Genomic DNA, 20,804 nt, shown 5'->3' on the forward strand with positions numbered 1-20,804 from the left:
TTCACCCAAAACTCTGATGGTTCAAAACATTCCTAAAGAGATTGTAAAATAAATCCATATGAATCAAGCGGTTTAATCATTTGAAGAGTCATGATCGCTTTATATGATGATCAGATTTAGTTTAAGCATATAATTTAAACATTTAAACATTTTTTACAGTATTCTAATTTAGTCATGGAAGCTCAAGCATTAGAACCAATGAGGTTCATTCTAGCACGTAATGTAGAATTTTAGAGCTTCTGTTTATGTTTGCTGTGGATTAAACTGCTTGATTCATATGGATTTATTTTACGATCTCATTATGAATGTTCTGAGATGTCAGAGGTTTGGGTGAATAGACTTTCAATGGAGGGACAGAAAGCTCAGATTTCATTAAAAATATCTTCCTTTGTTTTGAAGATTTGTTTTGCTTGGTTCAAAATCTTGAACCAAAATCTTATGGGTTTGGAACAACAGGAGAGTGTTTTCATTTTCGGGTGAACCATCCCTTTAAGCTCTAGTGAAAAATAATGAAAGTCCTATTAACTTAAAGGGATAGTTCACCCAAAAATGAAAATTTGATGTTTATCTGCTTACCCCCAGGGCATCCAAGATGTAGGTGACTTTGTTTCTTCAGTAGAGCACAAATAATGATTTTTAACTCCAACCGTTGCCGTCTGTCAGCCGTATAATGTGGGTCTATGGGAACAATTTATAAAAGTAAAAAAAACAACAAAAAAAAAAATGCACAGACAAATCCAAATTAAACCCTGCGGCTCATGACGACACATTGATGTCCTAAGACACGAAACCGAACATTATTTATATCATTTTTACCTCTAATACACCATTATGTCCAACTGCGTTCAGCACTCGGTTAGTGATGTCTGATCACACTCTGACAACAGCAGTGATGTCTCGCGCATATACTTCAATGAGTGCAAGACATTACTTCCGTTGTCAGAGCGCAATCAGACCTCACTAAGCGAATGCTGAACGCAGTTGGACATAGTGGTGTATTAGGAGGTAAAAAATTATATAAATAATGTTCGGTTTCCTGTCTTAGGACATCAATGTACCGTCACGAGCCGCAGGATTTAATTTGGATTTGTCTAAGCATATTTTTTTACTTTTAAATTGTGTTACCATTCACTCCCATTATAAGACTGTTAGACGGCAACGGTTGGAGTTAAAAATCATCATTTGTGTTCTACTGAAGAAAAAATGTCACCTACATCTAGGATGCCCTGGGGGTAAGCAGATAAACATCAAATTTTCATTTTTGGGTGAACTATCCCTTTAAAAAATGTCTAAAGTAAAGGTTTATCATGCATTTAAACATTTCCAATGGCTGTATTTTGCAAAATCGCATAAAATGTATACACATTTCAACCAGTTTATTCTTTGAACCAGAATATCGTCCACTCCTAGTGGTTATTCTTTAATTAATGGGACTCAATTAATGGGACAAGCACATGTGAAGTGTGCGTTTCTGATCCGGGCACCTCTGGGACCGTTTGCACCTGCAATACCAGACGCGCTTACTTGGACTCGATGTCAGCCTTTTCCCGCACAGCCTGGGCCATCTGCTCCAACTCAAAGTATTTCTTTTTGGACTTGGCCAGATCCTTCACTGAATCCTGGAGCTCCGCCTGGATCCGACCCAGCTGCTCAATGCACTGCGGGCGGCCACCGCGGGAGAGCAGAGAGAAAGGACGTTAGAGATTTACAGCACGTGACGGATCAGGGCGCAGGTCCGAGAACTGAGGACGGTACCTTTTTCAGCTGTTGTTCTTTGTAGAGGCGTACGGTCTTGGCGGGGTCCGATATCTCGTTCTTGTAGTTCTCGCAAACGTTGAGACGAGATTGGGTCACCTGCACGGTGCCTTCAAGATAAGCTCTCCAAACTCCATACACATTCCTACAGCAAGAAACACATGGTTAATGATTGCAAATGCTATTTATGGACCAATATTCCCATGCAAACAAAAGTAACAGCCCTATTTGGACAGTTGAAGCTGGGAGTTTTCGTCACACATGGTTAGTGATGATAATAAATAATGAATATAATCATGGTAAATAAGGAGTATCCTACAGGTTGCATTAAATCACAGTGGTCTGTATTAAATAAGGGAAAGATGTGCGTACATTTTAAAAGTACCAGAGTGGATACATGAGCTTATGAGCCCATAGTCACTGTAGTTAATTTCAAAGAGCTATTTGAAACAAACTGCCATCATGTATATCCAAATGTTCATTACCATGCCAAGTGTCAACTGAAAAAATATCAGTCCTATTGTAGAACTATTTCTATTTTCCACAGTAAAATCACAGCGAAATTAATCACCAGACTACTCTGATAACACTCAAGAAACAAACTCTCACTGTAAAGCATCCAGCGGGAAAATGACAGTCATTAAACATTAAGATCCTTATGATGCCACCTTAAACATGTGAACAAGGATTTTTTTTTTTTTTATTCACCTGTAGTCTGTCCTCTGGTCATCTGGTTTGATCCCAGGCCAGTCCCTCTTTAAATATTGACTCGCCAACTTCTGCAGGGCCTGAAAAATATATAAAAAACAACAAAAAACGACATAAGATGCTTGAATTTGTTTGGTTTCTCACCCTTAAATGTTCTTCAAATACGTACTTCAAGTTAGGAGCAATTAACATGCAAACTCAAAACTTGATAGTTCTGCTTACTTAAAATCGGGAACATCATAACTAAAAAAAAATTATGTAACTGATTACCTCAATTTTTTTGAGTTAGCCCAACTTATTTGGGTTTAGAGTGAAGGTTTCAGCTAAAAAAAAGGGCTAAATTTCAACAGCAGATTATAAATGAATCTAAAAGTTATTCATTCTTGAATTTTAAGCTAATGAATGTTAAAACGCAAACAATGCAGTTGTAAAAGCATGTGAATTTGGATGCAACCTCAATGTCTTCACATATTTTATGTTTTCAAACATGAACACAAAGCAATTAACAGGCCATATGCGTGTTCTCATGACCCTGTCATCGAACACCATTTATCACAAGGACAAACACATGACATGTTACAAAGCAACCCAAATTCCAACGACTGTGACATATGTTTGCTGTTGGCATGAAGAACGGGGAGTGCGTACAGTCTCCTTTGGGAATGTCATAGGCCTCAGCTCAGAAATTACAGTTCCATAACTGCACAAACGCCACCTGACATATGGTGAAACGAACAAGGCGGCCCCACTTCCTAATATTTTCATTATAGAGCCCCAGCCCCCTTCCACCATATTGTAAATGGAGGAGGGGAGATGCTCCTCTACTTGAGGCCGATTAGTCGCTGGCTTTCATCGCAGCCCATCCCCACCTGCCCTATTCCCAGATAGCAAACAACGGTGCTCAAAGCCGCTCGCTGTGAACACAGCATCCACAGTGCGTGTGGATGAGAGCATGGCATGTGTTTGTGTAAGCAGCAGGGAATGAAGCAGAAGAAAGGGGCCCTTCTCCTTGGCTGAGGGCGGCGGTGTGGCAGAGACTGGCCTCTTTCAGCCCCTCAACAGGACACTACAGATCAGCTGGGCTGACGTCTTTTATTTTCCTTCCTCTGCATGACTCCCTCTGCATATTAGAATAATCACTGGACATGTTTTTCTAACACTCACATCACCGCTGGACACACACACACATACACACTTACAAAGAAAACAAGACCGAATAAAAAGGTCAAAGAGAAAAGAAAACTTAAAACAAAAAAGGCTTAGTACGCACTAGGGCTGGGCGATATATTAAATATTAACAATATACTCACTATGATTTTGCTGGTGAAATACTTAAGCAACTTAAGCAACAGTTAAAATCACAATGGCTTTATTTGACTGTCTTTAGACTAGTTTTGCAATCTTTTGAAAAACAAAAATAATATAGGTTAATTTGCGTACTAAAAAATATTTAATTCAATTAATCAAATCAAAAGTAATTCAATGACTCATTCAAAAAGACCACATTCTTCATGGATTTTAGTGAAATATATGTAAATAAACATGCTGTTTACATCAGCATAAATTTTTATAAATTATCCAATATAATTTCTACCTTATGCTCATTTAGTAATTTAGAAAAACTGTAGAAAAAAACCCAAACAAAATATAAAATAAAATGCATTTTAAAAATGGTGACATTCAAAACACATTAAACAAAAACAAACCTTTTAGCAAAATAGATAAATACAGTAATGTATATTGAATTAAAAAAAAACTGAAAAATCAACTACACCAATATATATTTTTAAAGCAAATAAATAAACAAAAATAAAAACAAGCATTTAGAAAAATATATAAATATGTTAATGTATGTTAAATATTTTCAAAATACATCAAGGTAATTTTAAAGTCCCCCTGTAGTCAATCATTACACCCCTTAAAACTCAACTTTGATCACCAAAATGACACATTTAAATGTTTTTTCCTGTGAAAAAAATTCTTCATGCTTTAAAATAGCTTGATTGTAACTATACCCTTGATTCACTTAGTATACGTGTCGTGAACCCATGAATATGCAAATTAGCCCTCGATCATGCCAGCTCAGAGACTCAATCGGTCAACTTTTACTCAAGTTACTGTAGTAAACGCTGCACAAAAGGTATTTTCTTTATGACGTCGGACACATAATTAATATGAAAGCCTTTTGGTTGACTCCGTTATCAATATATATATTATACATATCATATATTATCATATATTTCACATATTATACATCATATTCATAATTCACCTGCTACATTGCTAAATGTATGTGATTTTTCATATCAACAGAAAAATATATCGTTATGCCTTCTCGAGACTCCCCTGCTTCACAGCATAGTAATAATGATATGCTAAAGCCCGCCCGCACGTTGACGTGATTGGTTACAAGGTAGTTTGTGACGTCAGAAACACCAGCGATTTTAAACCATGTTTTTGAGACCATCTTTGGTTCACTGGACTTTTAAGGAGAAAATACTCAGCAATGGTACTGACTTATGAATTTGCACATGGTTTGTCTTAAAGCATATTTAAAACACCACACAGACATAAACAACATTAAAAACTTGATTTAAATTTTTCACCACAGGGGTCTTTAAATAAATAAATTTTACAAAAAAACTTTTAGTAAACACATATTAAATATCAATAGTTTTAAAAACATTAATATAATAGCTGGTGCACCAATGGCTTGCAGTATCCTCATTTTTCTTTTCAGTTTTAAGAAAATATCCTTTTTCATATATGCAAATCCCACATATGTCAATGATAACTATTTTTACTGAGAAACGCATGCGTGCACATACACGTACACACACACACACGCACACACACACGCACACACACACACGCACACACGCACACGCACACACGCACAAACACACACGCGCACACACGCACACACACACACGAACACACGCACACGCACACACGCACACACACACACGTGCACACGCACACGCGCACACGCACACACGCACACGCACACACGCACACGCACACGCACACACACACACGCACACACGCACACACACATGCACACAATAAAAGAAACAGAAAGGAAAAAGGTTACTGGACAATGACTACTAAGAGCGGCACCAGAAAGACTGACACAATATCGACAACACGGCTGCTGTTTCTTCAGAACTGAGCCGCAGCGGTCTGCCAGCGGTAAACACAGTCCAAGCATAGCCAAAAAGAATTTCACATAAAAGAAACAGGACCCACTAATGTAAACATGAAGAAAAATGACCCAGTCTAAACATTCAATCAGGCAAATCTGACAAAACAAGAAAGATCCAGATCCATCCTGTCAAATATGGCCTTAATCTCTGAAACCTGACAAGAACGGTAGCTAACGGCACAGTTAAGGAGTCAAACCTGGCACATGAAAGCATGAGTCTTTCTCAGCATGGGTCATGCATGTATTATCAGCAAACTTTTCTGGTTGCCATTAATGCATTATGTCCACTTCAGTGTTTGTTGGTAATAAAGCGTTTAAGACATGAGGCCACGCACTACTTCCCTGTAGATCCAGGAGAGGCGTTTACACTCAGCTGATGGCTGTCTACAGGTGTGTGTCATGTCTATTAAGCCGTAGAAGTCAATTCAAGACATCCACAGTCAAGCTCAGGTAATTACAGGCAAACACACCACTTCATCTCCATAAACAGCAGGTGGAGTGGTTGTCATGGCAACCAGAACAGTCGTCCTGTGCGGTCTAGATCAGGTGGACCACTGGTTTGAATCCAGGCTCTGATAAGGTGTGCCCAGCTAACACAGAGCTGTGCTGTATTGTCACAAGGGATCATGGGAAAATTCAGATGATTGCATTAATGACCCTGACTATTTTTAATATTTTTTTTTTCTTTCTGGTTTGACATGAAAGAAAATGCAATACCATCTCAAACATGCAAACGTTAATGCAAAACCATGTAATTTCTAGGACTCTAGTGGCGCCAAATGAAAAAAGCAAAAATATTATTGGCTTCCCAAACACATGCCGTCTCAGCAAAAACAAGCAGACAGGGCCCAAACTCACACCAATAGTCAACTTGTAGTTCTTTTCGTTAAATGCAATAAGAATTAAAAAAAAAAAGCTATGCTGCACAATGTGTCAAAAAATTGTGATTATATATTAATAACTATAAAATAATAATTAATATTACACATTTTTTATATTACTAAATAAAAATATTAAACAAAACAATTACTATTGCAACATTTCACTGTAAAAAAAAAAGACATGTTTAACAGTACAACTGTAAAATTACAATACTGATACTAATGTCTTAATTTCTTTACTTTGAAATACCCATTTATTAAATCACCGCCTTTATTTGCATATGTCACAAATGTAATCCGTTAAAGGCAAAACTACATTTTTTCAAAATGAAATGATTGCTGTCGATAAATGCCTGAATAATTATTACCTCAACATGATCAAACACGTTTGTTATGGGCATTTACACAAGTCTTGTTCTTGCAATAAAAACCGCTAGACAAAGGCTAGAATTATTTTTAAATGGGAGAATTTGCATCTGAATTTCCATCTGAATTTGTGAACTGTCCCAAATGCAAGACAATAAAGAGTAAAATACAATGTGTAGAGATACTTGTTAAAGTCTGGCTTGTGGTATATGGGTGTGTGTGCGAACATACTTCAATATGTATTTTAGTAGATGACACATAATGAGGAAAGGAAATGAAATTGTGTGTTATTATAGCAGACTTTGACCATTGAAGATCTTGGCGTTATTTATAGAAACGACTACAATGGTAAACTTTTGCAAACTTTGTAAACTACCGTTAAAAATTTTGAGGTTGGTAAAAAGCATTTCAACGTTTTTGAAAGAAGTTTAAAAAACTGACCCCAAACTTTTGAACAGTACTGTAAGTAAATTATTTAACATACTCAAACTAGACAAGTTAAAAATTGTATGTCTGACCACACACCTCTCCTCAACTAACCACACCCAATGCTTGCAGTTTGTTCAAGTGCCCAAGTATGAGCATTCGTAACACTGATGTTTTTCTAAGTGAACGCTATTAATGAATACGGCTGCTGTGGCAAAAAGACCATTATTGGTCATAGGCGTAGTAGCAAACAGGCTAGTCTTAACAGGAAGCTCCCACCACTGCAAACAGAGTCACTTCCTGTTTGCAGGCAGAGGTTGGAGGGGCTGTCCCAACGACAGGATATCCGCAACATACGAAACAAAGTGAGAATGAAAAAGTGAGAAAGAAAGAGAGACAATCGTCTCCTTCCTGCTCTCAATTTCTTGTCATCAAGTGCTAACATAACCAGTGAAACCGCAGGATCAGTTAAACCGCTGTCGAACACAAAACACTGCAATGTTACTATAATAAACAACAAGAGAAAGTGGAACATTGGAAACGGGACCTTTAAGTCATTTTTAATAATGCACACAAGGCCAATGCTATCACTAAACACAATTATTTCTTTGAAAAAGAAGAAAGCATTTAAATATGAGTTTGCAATACAAGCATCACTCAGAAAAACTTAGCAACCACACAAAATGCCCTAGAAACCGTAAAGCAATGCCCTAGCAACCACCCTAGCAACCGCATAGCAACCACCCAAAACCACCCTAGCAACCGCACAGAAATATCATCACAAGAACCTAACATTATAGCTGCCAGTTTCACAGAAATACACAGAAAAAAAGTAAAAATCAAGTTTAAATTCTCTTGTTATCAGTTTCTCTTGCGCTCTTTTATTCCATATCGCTTTCAAATGAGAAATTTAATTTAATCTGGTATGTAAGTGATGGATAACATTGTGTCAGCCACAGGATTATTATTTTTAACTAAAACTATTAAAAACGTTTTTGTTAACTGAAACACAGCTGAAACAAAATAAGATACTAATAGTAATACTTAAACTAAAAAATTTGAAATGTTGCATTGGCAACTAACTGAAAAAAGTTTAAGTAAAAATTGCTAACTTGAACTAAATAAAACCTAAAACGGAACTAAAATTAAAACTGAACTAAAAACTGAAATAAATTAAATATAAATATAAATTTAAAGCTGCAGTCCGTAAGTTTCACCTCTTTGTCACCATCTCTGTTTGAAACCTGCAATCGCAGTATCTGCTGAATTATCATTTTAATGTGGGTTGTGCATCGGTATGGATGAATCTAACGTTTGCTGTCAGTCACCGCATTGGTGTGGATACTGTACTTCGGAATCACTGATTCTACGTCTTGGAAGTATGACCAAAAAAATCTTTTGCTTTTGACTACGGGTTAATCTCCAGGTGTCACTAATGATTGTCATATGCTCGAATTTACTGTGGAAACCCACCAGTACTGATTTTATAAGAAAACATTATTACAAGCTTACAGTCATGAATTGACCCTTTGTTGGGGGTTTGATTGACAAGCGATCTAACCAATCATAACACTGAATCTGCCATTTTGTCCGACAAAGCAGTCAGGAGTTAGAAGATTAACCTCAGTGGAATTGAACTTGAAAACTGGTGTGTATTTACATCTTTTTCCGCATTTGAAATAACATTCCTTCTCATGTTCAATCATGTTAATTTGATGCTATAAATTACTAGTAGGAAGAGATGATCGGTTCATGAGCCGCTTGAGCTGAGGCGCTACAGCAATCTGTCACGACACATTAAAGAGCCACAAAACGGTTTTTATTGTAAAAAATGATGATGTATTTTTCACTGCGTGTTGCATGACAGTGCCATGGCTTGATGGACAAAGCAACAGTAACTAAGGGGGTCGAGTCTTTGCGAAGGGTCAATTGGGCTAAGGTAAGGAGATGGTTTTGAACACTGGCTGGTTATGTACTAGCTCAAAAAATGATTTTGGATCATTTTTAACCAAAAAAAGTTATGGACTGCAGCTTTAATAAAAATGGTAAAAATTGTAGTCAAATCACCTTAAATGTACTGAAAAAAATAAAATAAATCTGAATCAAATATAAAAAATAAAAGCTAATACAAAATATTACTAAAAATTATAATACTATATATCATCATCATCATCATCAAATAAAGAGAAATATGAGGAACCAAAAAAGTGTGATTGTTAGAATGGAGATAAAGTGTGTTTAAAAAGAAAAACACACCCACGTAGAGTAAAGAAATGAGTCATAATAAAAACATGACATCACAAAGAGGAAATAGAAACTTAAATATCACAAAAGGATTAAATAAATCACACAAAACCTCTGGGCAGGGATGGCACATACTACCGGAAGGTCTGTTGTGGTGTGTGTGTGTGTGTGTGTGAGTGTTTGTGCAACACACGTTGGCCCGATGTTTTCAGGCTTCAGTCTGCACAGGCTGTTCTTTGTGCGTTCCTCTATTGTAAGGTCAGTTTCCAGAACCGGCCCGACCTGGCCTGTCCTCTCGCAGGGGCACAATAGGGGCATTGAGTTGGCACTGAACTGCCTTTGAGCTCTGATAAAGCACCCAAAAGGGCTGCTTCACCCTCTGAGCTTTTCCGGCATCACCTAGGTCTGTCCCTGCGATCTTTAAGTGAAGTGGGAGTTCATTCAATTCTTCAAGGTTCGGGGACTGAGGGGTGAACGGGCTTTCAGCCGGCTCTGGCATGGCACTGCCCAGTGGGTGGGACGGGATGCAGCTTGGCACCCGGCTAAAGGCTGTGAAAGAAAATGATTTATGTGCCGTGTAAAGTTTGACTGACTCTAAACGACTGGACAGACTTCTGGGACTATATAAAAGTACAGCTCCGTTTATTTTAAATAGTGAACCAGTTTGGACAATATAACGCTTTTTATGCAACTAGGACGCCGTCCAAAATCTCCATGGCCTCTATACCTTAACAAGAGTCTGGTGACAACGGCAGTAAAAACGGACATCATGCAACAGTGGAAAACGGCTTAAAACTAAAACACAGAATCATTTCAACACAAAGTCAAAAGAAATACTGCATACAGAAAAATATAGCATTTTTTGCACGCTATTATTTTCATGAAAAATAAGCACAACTTACTCCTTCAAATTATCTTTACTATAATGCGTCCAGATGTGTACTTTTGAGATTTTTCTGGTAATTGCCATTAATGATGATTCTCATTAAATTCTCATTACTAGAATACAGTGCTATTTAGCAATAAAATTCTTTTTTTTTAATCAGCATAAAATGAAGTACAATAAATACTTTTGTATTTAAATATTTCATATATTATTATTTAATAAATATATATAATATATTTATTTATATAAATATAAATAATGATTTTAAATAATTAAAAGAAGTGATGTATAAATACAATTTAAATAATATATAAACTAAGGTATTGTATACTAATTCAAAAACTTCCTGAAATATTCCTTAAAACTAATTTTTTTTCTCTCACTTTTTGGGTGAAATATTACCTGTTTTTTTTTTTTGACAAATACATACCAGTGAGAAAACATCTATTTAAAAAAAGAAGAAGAAAAAAAGAAAGAAAGAAACAGCCACAGTGCTTTTGCTTCAGAACACAAACATCAGAAGCCTCTATTGCTCAACACATCACCTCAAAAGATCACAAATAAAACAGCAGCATGTATCCGAGACAGAGTAAAACAACAAAATGGTGAAGCAAGAAGCAAGAATAACCATGTTTAATAATATGACTCATTATGACTGTCTGATATATATATAGAAAAGATTTTTGGCTATGATAAAACCAAGTCATTGAGGCACAGCATCAGCCCATGAATTACAACATCTACAGTTTATCAACCTCTTACAGGATTCATTTCCCTGAAAACGAAACTGAGAAGCATCCAAGTGAGATGTTGAATGACTCTATAGTGTAAAAGTACAACTTGTGTAAGGTTGGGTGATATGACCCACACAACATTTTATTTTTTGCTTTCTTTTTTTTTTTTTAACATGTCATAATGTGAAGCTATTTTTACAAAGCTGAATTTTCAGCATCATTACTCCAGTCTTCAGTGTCACATGATCTTTCAGAAATCATTCTAATATGACGATTTGATGTCTGCTCAAGAAACATTTCTTATCAGTGTTGAAAACAGTTGTGCTGCATTTTTTACATTTTTTTTTTCCTGTGTAAACTTTGCTGTATTTATTTTTCAGGATAATTAGAAAGCAAAAAAAAAAAAAAAGCATTTATTTGACCCCAAACTCTTAAATGGTAGCAAAAAGCTTAAAAAGATGGCAAATCACTGTAAAGATTCAACTGCAATCAATAAGTGAATTTTTACAGCCATAATAATAATAAAATAGATTTTACATTTTACATTTAGTGAACCGAATTAAAACAACACTGAACTAACCTGAGCTCAATAAAGCTGCTCAAGTCTAAGGTTGGGCGGTATGACCCAAACAAAATTAGCATTTCATAATTTTCTTTTTTTTTGTGTGTGTGTGTGTGTGTGTGTGTGTGTGTGTGTGTGTGTGTGTGTGTGTGTGTGTGTCTGTTTTTACACTGATGTCAGACTTCTCAATCAACTTCTAAATAAAAAGTAATAGATTAAATGAGACTCTCTTTTAATTTGTATTATTTAATATATAAACCTTTTTTCCCCCACAGAATTTCCTGAAGAAATAACTATATTATGATATAGTCAAAGCAAAAATTATCCAGACATTTCTGATATAATTTTACTAGTGGGTGCAGGACACTATAGTTCATTTATGTAAGTGAGAATAAAGTAAACTGTGACATATTATACCCCAAAATTCTTCATACTGTGGACTACCAGTAAAATTTAAAACCAAAAATTATTCAGACATTTTGACCTGACCATGTTTTGCTTAAGTGTTCTGACAAAATTAAGATTAATTGTTTTGTTTTTTTTTGACAAAGTTTAACTCTGAGATCTTGTCATATTTTATTACCATTTTTTAAACTATAGTGAATAAACTAATGATGATTGAAACATTCAAGGTGTCTGAATACAATTTGGTTTGACTGTATATACCATTATCATAATATAAACTGTCAGACTAAACAAGGTTTGGTCATACCGCCCACCCCTGTTGCAGGGTTGTAGAAGAGACAGAGAGAGAGAGAGACATTAAACATAAGAGGTCTGAATATGTCAAGGCTTTGAATCTCGAGCAAGACAATTCCCCTGTGTGCTGATTCACTTCAAAACACTCCTAATGGGATGGTGTCCTGACATCCCAAACTATCCTCTCATGCACTACATATGCTTTATGTTGCTGCTGAAAGGGAAATGCTTAGGGTAAGATGGTAATTTGTACCCCGGGGCTTCGTGCTTGCCATATGCTGAATGTTCCTCTCATATTCCTCATGAAAAGACAGACATGGTGAGCCATTTTTTCCTGCTTTCCCTGTTGATCTCTTGTGTTGATAACAACAAAGATACGGAGAGAGTGAGGTCATGGGTCTCGCCAATGAGAACTAGGATAAAGGTGAACAGTCTAGAGGGGATGGTATTGTCTTCAATAAAAAAAATAATTAAAAAAATAGGGGTTTACATAGATGTGCTGACATAATTAAGTTATGATTCTGAAATTTGGTAATTAAACTTCAAAATCTTAATGTAAACTTGTCAAATGTAACTTGACAAATAAGGGAATAAATGACTAAAACAAGTACATTAAACTAAAACAATTTATTAAAACATATTTGAACTAAAAAATGACTATGGACACTATTACTACTGTTCAAAAAATTGGGGCCAGAAAGATTTTTTCCATTTAAAAAAAAACGCTGCATTTATTTAAATCCAAAGTTAATCAAAAATACAGTAAAAAAAAAACAATAATATTGTGAAATATTTTTACATACACATCAATATGAACGAATGAATAAAATTAATAAATCAAATACATTTATAAAAAAATAGATTTTTAAATTTTACATCGAAATGAAGCAGAAACTAAACTCGTTTCATATTACTTGATGAATTTTACAACATTAAAAACGTTATTTTCCTGTTAATTAATATGAAGCTGCTTTGAAACCATCTGTTTTGTGGAAAGTGCTATATAAATAAATGTGACTTTTAAGAGTTGCTCGTTTGAGCAAAAATTACCACCAATATGTTCTAGGTTGTTGCCAGGGTGTTGCTATGCAGTTGCAAATGTGTTCTGATTGGTTGTAAGGATATTATGCAGTTGCTAGGCTGGTTTCTGACTGGCCCAAGTCAAAAGTGTCCATCCTCAAGTCATGCTCAGGTCACTGAAATGTAATACTTAGGGCTACAATTTTTGAAAAATCCACTGCTAATAATTAATAATAATAATACCACCAATGATACTAAAATGCTGCCCACAGCAAACATGACTACAAATTCACAAGTGCAAAAGGGGCAAGAAAGGCATAGACACCAGGGGGTGGTGAAGCCCAATTCATCTCGTATACAGCGCACACCCACCCGTCTCTGGAGTCAGTGTAGCACTGACCAAACCTCTGGTCCCCCTTTCACCCCGTGACCTCTGACCTGCTGGCCCACAATTTAATGACCCCTCTGAGAGATAGGGACTACAAACACATCATTCTGCCAAAAAAAAAAAAAAAAAAAAAAACCTGGTTTGAGTCCCATTGTTGGACCTGGTTTGAGTCCCAAAAGTGATGCACACTAAAATAGTGGTTTTCTGGTAGGAACTGAAATTGCGCTAGGATTTGGCACAGATGTTGAGTCGCTCCACACAAACTATAAAGGGATCGAAATGAACACGAAATGCAAACATCCAAGAGACCACACACATTAAGCCGAAGCCTCCAGCGAGCTCTCGCATGTATAAAAATCACACCCAGCCTGTTGGAAGCAATCTGTCCTTGGGGCTGGCGCTGCCACATTATCAGCGTTTTAATGGAGACATGGTGCATTAAAACACTATTAAAGTGTGCCAGCACCGCTCACAAAGGAGTGTGAGAATCGATCGTGGCTGTTTTACGCTTTGTCATTCTGATTAATACAGTAGGACAGAGCGGGTGGGGTGAAAACATGTGTTGTGTTGCACTACGTGATGAAAATTCCTATGGAAGGAGAGAGTCTTTAAACAGCAAGGCTGGGAAAGCTCGGGAAAGAACCTGATAGAGACATCTGGCCTTGGAATGACCTGCTCCAAACCCGTCCTGCCCCAGAAAACAAAAACAAAACAACATGCACCCCGACTCTGACCCCCTTAACCCCCTCCACCTTGGCTGGCTTCTCTATGGCAACAGCCCCTTTCCCGCCCATCTTTCAGCAAGAGGCAACCTGTACACTGAAACACTGAAAGTTTGAGTATGCATTAAAACAGTAACTTAACAGTAAGTAATAGGGCTGTTCAACAATTAATCATGATTAATCGCATCCAAAATAAAGGTTTGTTTACATAATATATGTGTGTCCTGTGTATATATATTTATATACAAGAAAATACTTCTTAATATCTGCATGTATGTGCATGTGTATGCGTTTATAAATACAAAATAAATATGCATAGCACACAAGCATATATTATATAAACACAATCATTTATTTTGGATAAAATTGTGATTGCGATTTGAAATTCGATAAAAAAAAACTAAAAAAAACTAAAAAAACTTCAGATTTCAGTTTCAGCAAGAAAGTATAAAAATAATAAAACAAAAAGAAACAATATTGTAATATTTCAATCTAAAAAAAAAAAAAAAACAAAAAAACAGTATTTAAGGAAAATAATAAAAATGTTGTTATTTAATAATTAATGTTATTTTGTTATTTAGCTATAATTTAAAGGTGCCCTAGATTCAAAAATTTAATTTACATTGGCATGGTTGAATACTAAGAGTTCAGTACATGGAAATGACATACAGTGAGTCTCAAACTCCATTGTTTCCTACTTCTTATATAAATCTCATTTGTTTAAAAGACCTCCGAAGAACAGGTGAATCTCAACATAACACCGACTGTTACGTAACAGTCTGGATCATTAATATGTATGACCCCAATATTTGCATATGCCAGCCCATGTTCAATGCATTAGACAAGGGCAGCCAGTATTAACGTCTGGATCTTTGCACAGCTGAATCATCAGAAAAGGTAAGCAAGCAAGAACAATAGCGAAAAATGGCAGATGGAGTAATAATAACTGACATGATCATTGATATCATGATATTTTTAGTGATGTTTGTAAATTGTCTTTCTAAATGTTTCGTTAGCATGTTGCTAATGTACTGTTAAATGTGGTTAAAGTTACCATTGTTCCTTACTGTATTCACGGAGACAAGACTGTCGTTATTTTCATTATTAAACACTTGCAGTCTGTATAATTCATAAACAACTTCATTCTTTATAATACTATACTTACGCGATTAGACATGTTGCAAAATTAATTAAAAAAAAAAAACTATGGGGTATTTTGAGCTGAAACTTCACAGACACATTCAGGGGACACTTAAGACTTATATTACATCTTTTGAAAACATGTTCTACTGCACCTTTAATATTTCAGTTTAAAATGAAAAATATTTAAGTAGTATTTAGATATTAAAAAGTATTTAAGAAAAATAATACAATCATTTTATTTTACATTGCAACTTTCATATTAGTGTCTAAATCGGAAGTTTATTTTGTTGGAAAAACCACAGGAAGCGCTTAAAGGCACAATATGTAATTTTCGCCACTAGAGGTCACTTATTCAAAACAAAGGCATAGCTTTAGTTGTCGTCTTCACCTCCACAGCCAATGGAAAGGAATCCGACATTTTATTAACGTTACAGTGGTGTGAAGCAGGACGGGTCGAGAGCCGTGCAGTCGGCCGTTTTCGCTCAATCGTTGCATATGTGGGGAAACAGCACTGTTTTACATGGTTAAAACAATCATACTAAATACATTTGATTGTTTTGAAAGTCATGTCATATCATTACTCTGTGTGTTCACTCGGTGACTGCTATGAGAGACTTGTTGAAATTTGCATTAGTCTAGACCAATATTAATAAAACTGGAAATCGAGGGTAGCGCGGATATAAATGTCCTGGTTAAAATTGCTAATTTCTCTGGATTCATTGATGGAAACGTTTGGGATAATGCAGGTAAAACTGTCAACAAAATCTATAACATTGTTCTAGTAGTTTTTGGATATTTTAATCTTACATATTGTGCCTTTGAAGCTTATTTTCTGTTGGTGCATGTGCAAATTAAAAAGGTTGAGTTAGTGCAATGTGATTTTCATGCAGAAATACACAACAAGCCTCTGTGACCTCCAGAGGGTCCGACCTAAGGTCTCCCTGAGATGCTGATGCACACTTGGCTCCATCTCTGTACCTGAAAGAGCGTCTGGCTCCACTGTGCTGGAGCTTAATGTGTTTTATGGCCTTTTTAAAAGGGCTATTATCAGCTTTGCTGCCCAGACATACACAAACATAAGCAGACACACACCACGTCAGCCGGGCATGCCAATAAACGGTAACGCACCATCCCTTGTATTTGTTCACACAGTCTTCTCACACTCAACAGGAGGTCCGTCTGTCTATCCATCTCCCTCTATCACTCTAGTCACTTTCCTTCCTTCAATCTAGTTCTGTCAGTCCCACCCTAGACTGTGATTGATGATCCCATCAGGAGTCACAAGGCTTGGGCTTCACCCCAAACCATGACATCATCTCCTTACTGGCCTCTCGGTTGTGTTCAACTGCAGTCGACTTGGTCATGCAGGGTTATATAAAACTACTGATGCTGATGTAAGCTGTGTAACATTTGAGAGCGAAAGAGATGTGTCTACCATAATCATACCAACTTAAGGATGGATAATACACATCCCATTCCACAATTTTGTAACTTTTTCTGACCCATAGAAATAAATGGTTAGTTCACCCAAAATTGAGATGGCGTTCTGATGTAGATCCTGGAAACGCTGCACTGTGTCTGTAGTGTAAACAGCATAGGAGAATGACGAGAACGAGAAGAAATTGTTGAATATCGTTATTTTTGTTTTTGCGCGCAAAAAAATATTCTTGTCGCTTCATATCATTAAGGTTGAACCACTGCAGTCACATGGACTATTGCTACCTTTCTGGAACTTGAAATATGCAATGACATTGCTGCCTGTGTGTGGTTCAGATACCTCTCGGATTTCATCAAAATGTCTTAATTTGTGTTCCAAAGATGAAAGAACAAGTTTGGAACGACACGAGGACAGAAATTACATTTTTGGGTGAACTAACCCTTTAAAGAGGCTGTTTTTCCTACAGTACCTTTAAGACTTTGCATTTTCATAATTATTATTCCTAAAGCTAAGCATTAATAAAATAATTAAAACTCAAATCTAATTTTCCGATAGGACAGTGCCAGCAGAACTGTGGGGAATTTTAACAAGATCTCTTCCATTGAGAAATAATTAGGGCCAAGTCTCTTCTGCTCAACAGGGCTGCATTGATTTGATCAAAAACCACAGTAAAATAGTAATATTATGAAATAATACAACAAAAAAAGATCAGTTTTCTATTTGAATATATCTTAAACTGGAATTTATTCCTTTGATCAAAGCTGATTTTTTTGTCAGCATCATTACTCAAGTCTTCAATGTCACATGATACTTCAGAAAATCATTCTAATATGCTGATATCTAATATTGCTGCTCAAGGAATACATTATTTCTTTATTATCAGGGATGAAAACAGTTGTGCCGCTTCATATTTTTGTGAAAACTGATATTTTTTCCCCCAGGATTCTATGATGAATAGAAAGCTCAAAGAGTTGCATTATTTTATAGAACATTTTGTAACATTATAAATGCCTTTGCTGTCACTTTTGATCAATTTAATGTGCCATTACTGAATAAAACTATTAATTTCCCCCAAAAATCTTTTTACTGACACAATGACACAAAACCTTTGAATAGTAATTTATATGATCCAAACAACAAGTGTCGTTTTGTTACATTTGTTTTTAGGCTTCTGCAGCATTTATTTGAAATCTTTTGTAACATTATAAACAACTTTACTGAGACTTTTGATCAATTTAAAGGGTTAGTTCACCCAAAAAATGAAAATAATGTCATTTATTACTTACCCTCATGCCGTTCCACACCCGTAAGACCTTCGTTCATCTTCACAAATTAAGATATTTTAGTTGAAATCCGATGGCTCAGTGAGGCCTGCGTAACCAGCAATGACATTTCCTCTCTCAAGATCTATTAATGTACTAAAAACATATTTAAATCAGTTCATGTGAGTACAGTGGTTCAATATTAATATTATAAAGCAACAAGAATATTTTTGGTGCGGCAAAAAAACTAAATAACGACTTATTTAGTGATGGCCGATTTCAAAACACTGCTTCAGGAAGCTTCGGAGTGTTATGAACCTTCTGTGTCAAATGAGCGGATCGGAGCGGCAAAGTCATGTGATTTCAGCAGTTTGGCGGTCTGACACATGATCCGAATCATGATTCGACACAAAAGATTCATAACGCTCCAAAGCTTCCTGAAGCAGTGTTTTGAAATCGGCCATCACTAAATAAGTCGTTATTTTGTTTTGCCGCACAAAAAATATTCTCGTCGCTTTATAATATTAATATTGAACCACTGTACTCACATGAACTGATTTAAATATGTTTTTAGTACCTTTATGGATCTTGACAGAGAAAGTCTTACGGGTGTGGAATGGCATGAGGGTGAGTAATAAATGACATTATTTTCATTTTTTGGGTGAACTAACCCTTTAAATTGATCAAAGTCTCAGTAAAGTTGTTTATAATGTTACAAAAGATTTCTATTTAAAATAAATTCTGAAGATAATAAATGCTGTTACTCAATTATTTTCATTTTTGGGTGAACTACGCCTTTAATATATCTTTACTGAATATTAAGTAATAAGTATTCATTTAATTAAAAAATAACTTGAATCGTAGTGTAGATTCAATTATATTATGTGACTTTTTTGAGCCTTCATTTACATATTAACAAGCAGTATCTCAATGGGAGTGCAGACACAGGATTCTCACATGATCCTCCAGATACATTCGGTCCAACAGCACAGCAACTTGGTGACCTCCAGCGGTTTAATTACTGTCAGTATAAACTGTGAACAGCCCTTTAGTTACAGCACCAAACAGCTCAACGTAGTTCACTCGACCGTGTACTGTCTGCAGGTATGTTTGTACCTGTCAAACACGTCAGGTCTTTAGACCTTCTCTGTGTGAGCACGCATGCAGTCTCTAGTGAACGCTGGACTGTAAGGATGTGCTGTCAGACTGTTTTCAGACTTCTGACATATGTTTGTCCCTGAGCCAGACTGTAACTCTCTCTCTCAGCATGCTTTATATTCATGAAGTTCTGCTGTATACACACAGACTACAATACAAGAAAACGTGCAACTTGTTGTGGAGAGTTGCTATTGGTTTCCACAAGCAATTAGAATATTCTTCACCTGATGGATGATAAAAATGGACAGAAAATAAACAAATAAAAAAATCCAGACCTGAGCCATACATAGACCCCGAAAATTTCACAATAACATTTCACAATCACACAGTGCTGTGGAAAGAGACTTTTCTTCAGCATAAGAGTCATTCAATACATAAGGGTAATGGCAATGAAATGTGGCTACACATATACACCTAGATGACCCCTAATTTATAGAGTGTTTTAGAGTAGAAGAATGCGATTAATATAACATATATTGTGATGTATCGTGTTACTCACGCAAATAACAAATCCTTTGGGCTCTCATTAACAGACTATTGGCTCTCTTTTGTCCATATAAGTCATATTTAATCAATTTATTCATTAGCATGTGGATGTGAGAGCGAGCAGGGAAGAGGCCGGTCGCTGCACAAAGAGTCGCTTGATTTGTTCTGGACAGGTGGCTGAGCCGACCAGTGGCGGCTGCCGCTTTCCCCGAGAGCCCGCCCACAATGGCACTAAAGACGATTATGCAAATGCTAGACCTTTCCCGGAGACTTTCCCAGGAAGGGGAGCGCGCGAGAGCGAGGGGGATTGGAGGAGCGCGTGCGTGAAGGGGGGAGAGCTGCACTGCGGACGTCAGGCCGATTGTGTCTCAGCTGGCGAGAAGGATGAAAAAGGCTGTCTGAGGCTGTGCATTCCAGCACTGCTCGCAAAGATGCATTTCTAAATGTCTGCGGCTGGTTTATTGCAATCTCAACGTGGTTAGCAGAACATTGCGATAAAAGCCACATTTGACGTGCCTGATGAGTGTCACTGACATGCACGGCGGTAAAAAGCGAGAGATTATTGGCACGATAATTACAGCTGACAGCTGAGTGTCACAATTCTGCTGAGAATAACTAGATTAAAGTGAAAAGAGGGAAATAATAAAACCTTTAATTACAGCTCAATGTGTCTTTGGGGAAAAGAGTGATGGTGGGAAGAAAGAGAAAGAGTGTAGTGAGC

General features: G+C 36.4%; 1 protein-coding gene across 5 annotated transcripts in view; it reads right to left on the minus strand.

The window, feature by feature from the left end:
- Positions 1-20,804, minus strand: part of LOC137023183 (F-BAR and double SH3 domains protein 2) — a 109,157-nt gene that overhangs the window by 41,244 nt on the left and 47,109 nt on the right. For all 5 annotated transcript variants that reach the window (XM_067389914.1, XM_067389915.1, XM_067389916.1 and 2 more), the window contains exons 4-6: positions 2,464-2,543; positions 1,756-1,900; positions 1,525-1,658 (exon numbers count right to left, since the gene is read on the minus strand). In XM_067389914.1, the coding sequence (XP_067246015.1) occupies positions 1,525-1,658; positions 1,756-1,900; positions 2,464-2,543 (359 nt within the window). The remainder of the gene's footprint in view (positions 1-1,524; positions 1,659-1,755; positions 1,901-2,463; positions 2,544-20,804) is intronic.

The sequence above is a fragment of the Chanodichthys erythropterus genome, chromosome 7 (assembly GCF_024489055.1).
Source record: "Chanodichthys erythropterus isolate Z2021 chromosome 7, ASM2448905v1, whole genome shotgun sequence".
NCBI classification, from domain to species: Eukaryota; Metazoa; Chordata; class Actinopteri; order Cypriniformes; family Xenocyprididae; genus Chanodichthys; species Chanodichthys erythropterus.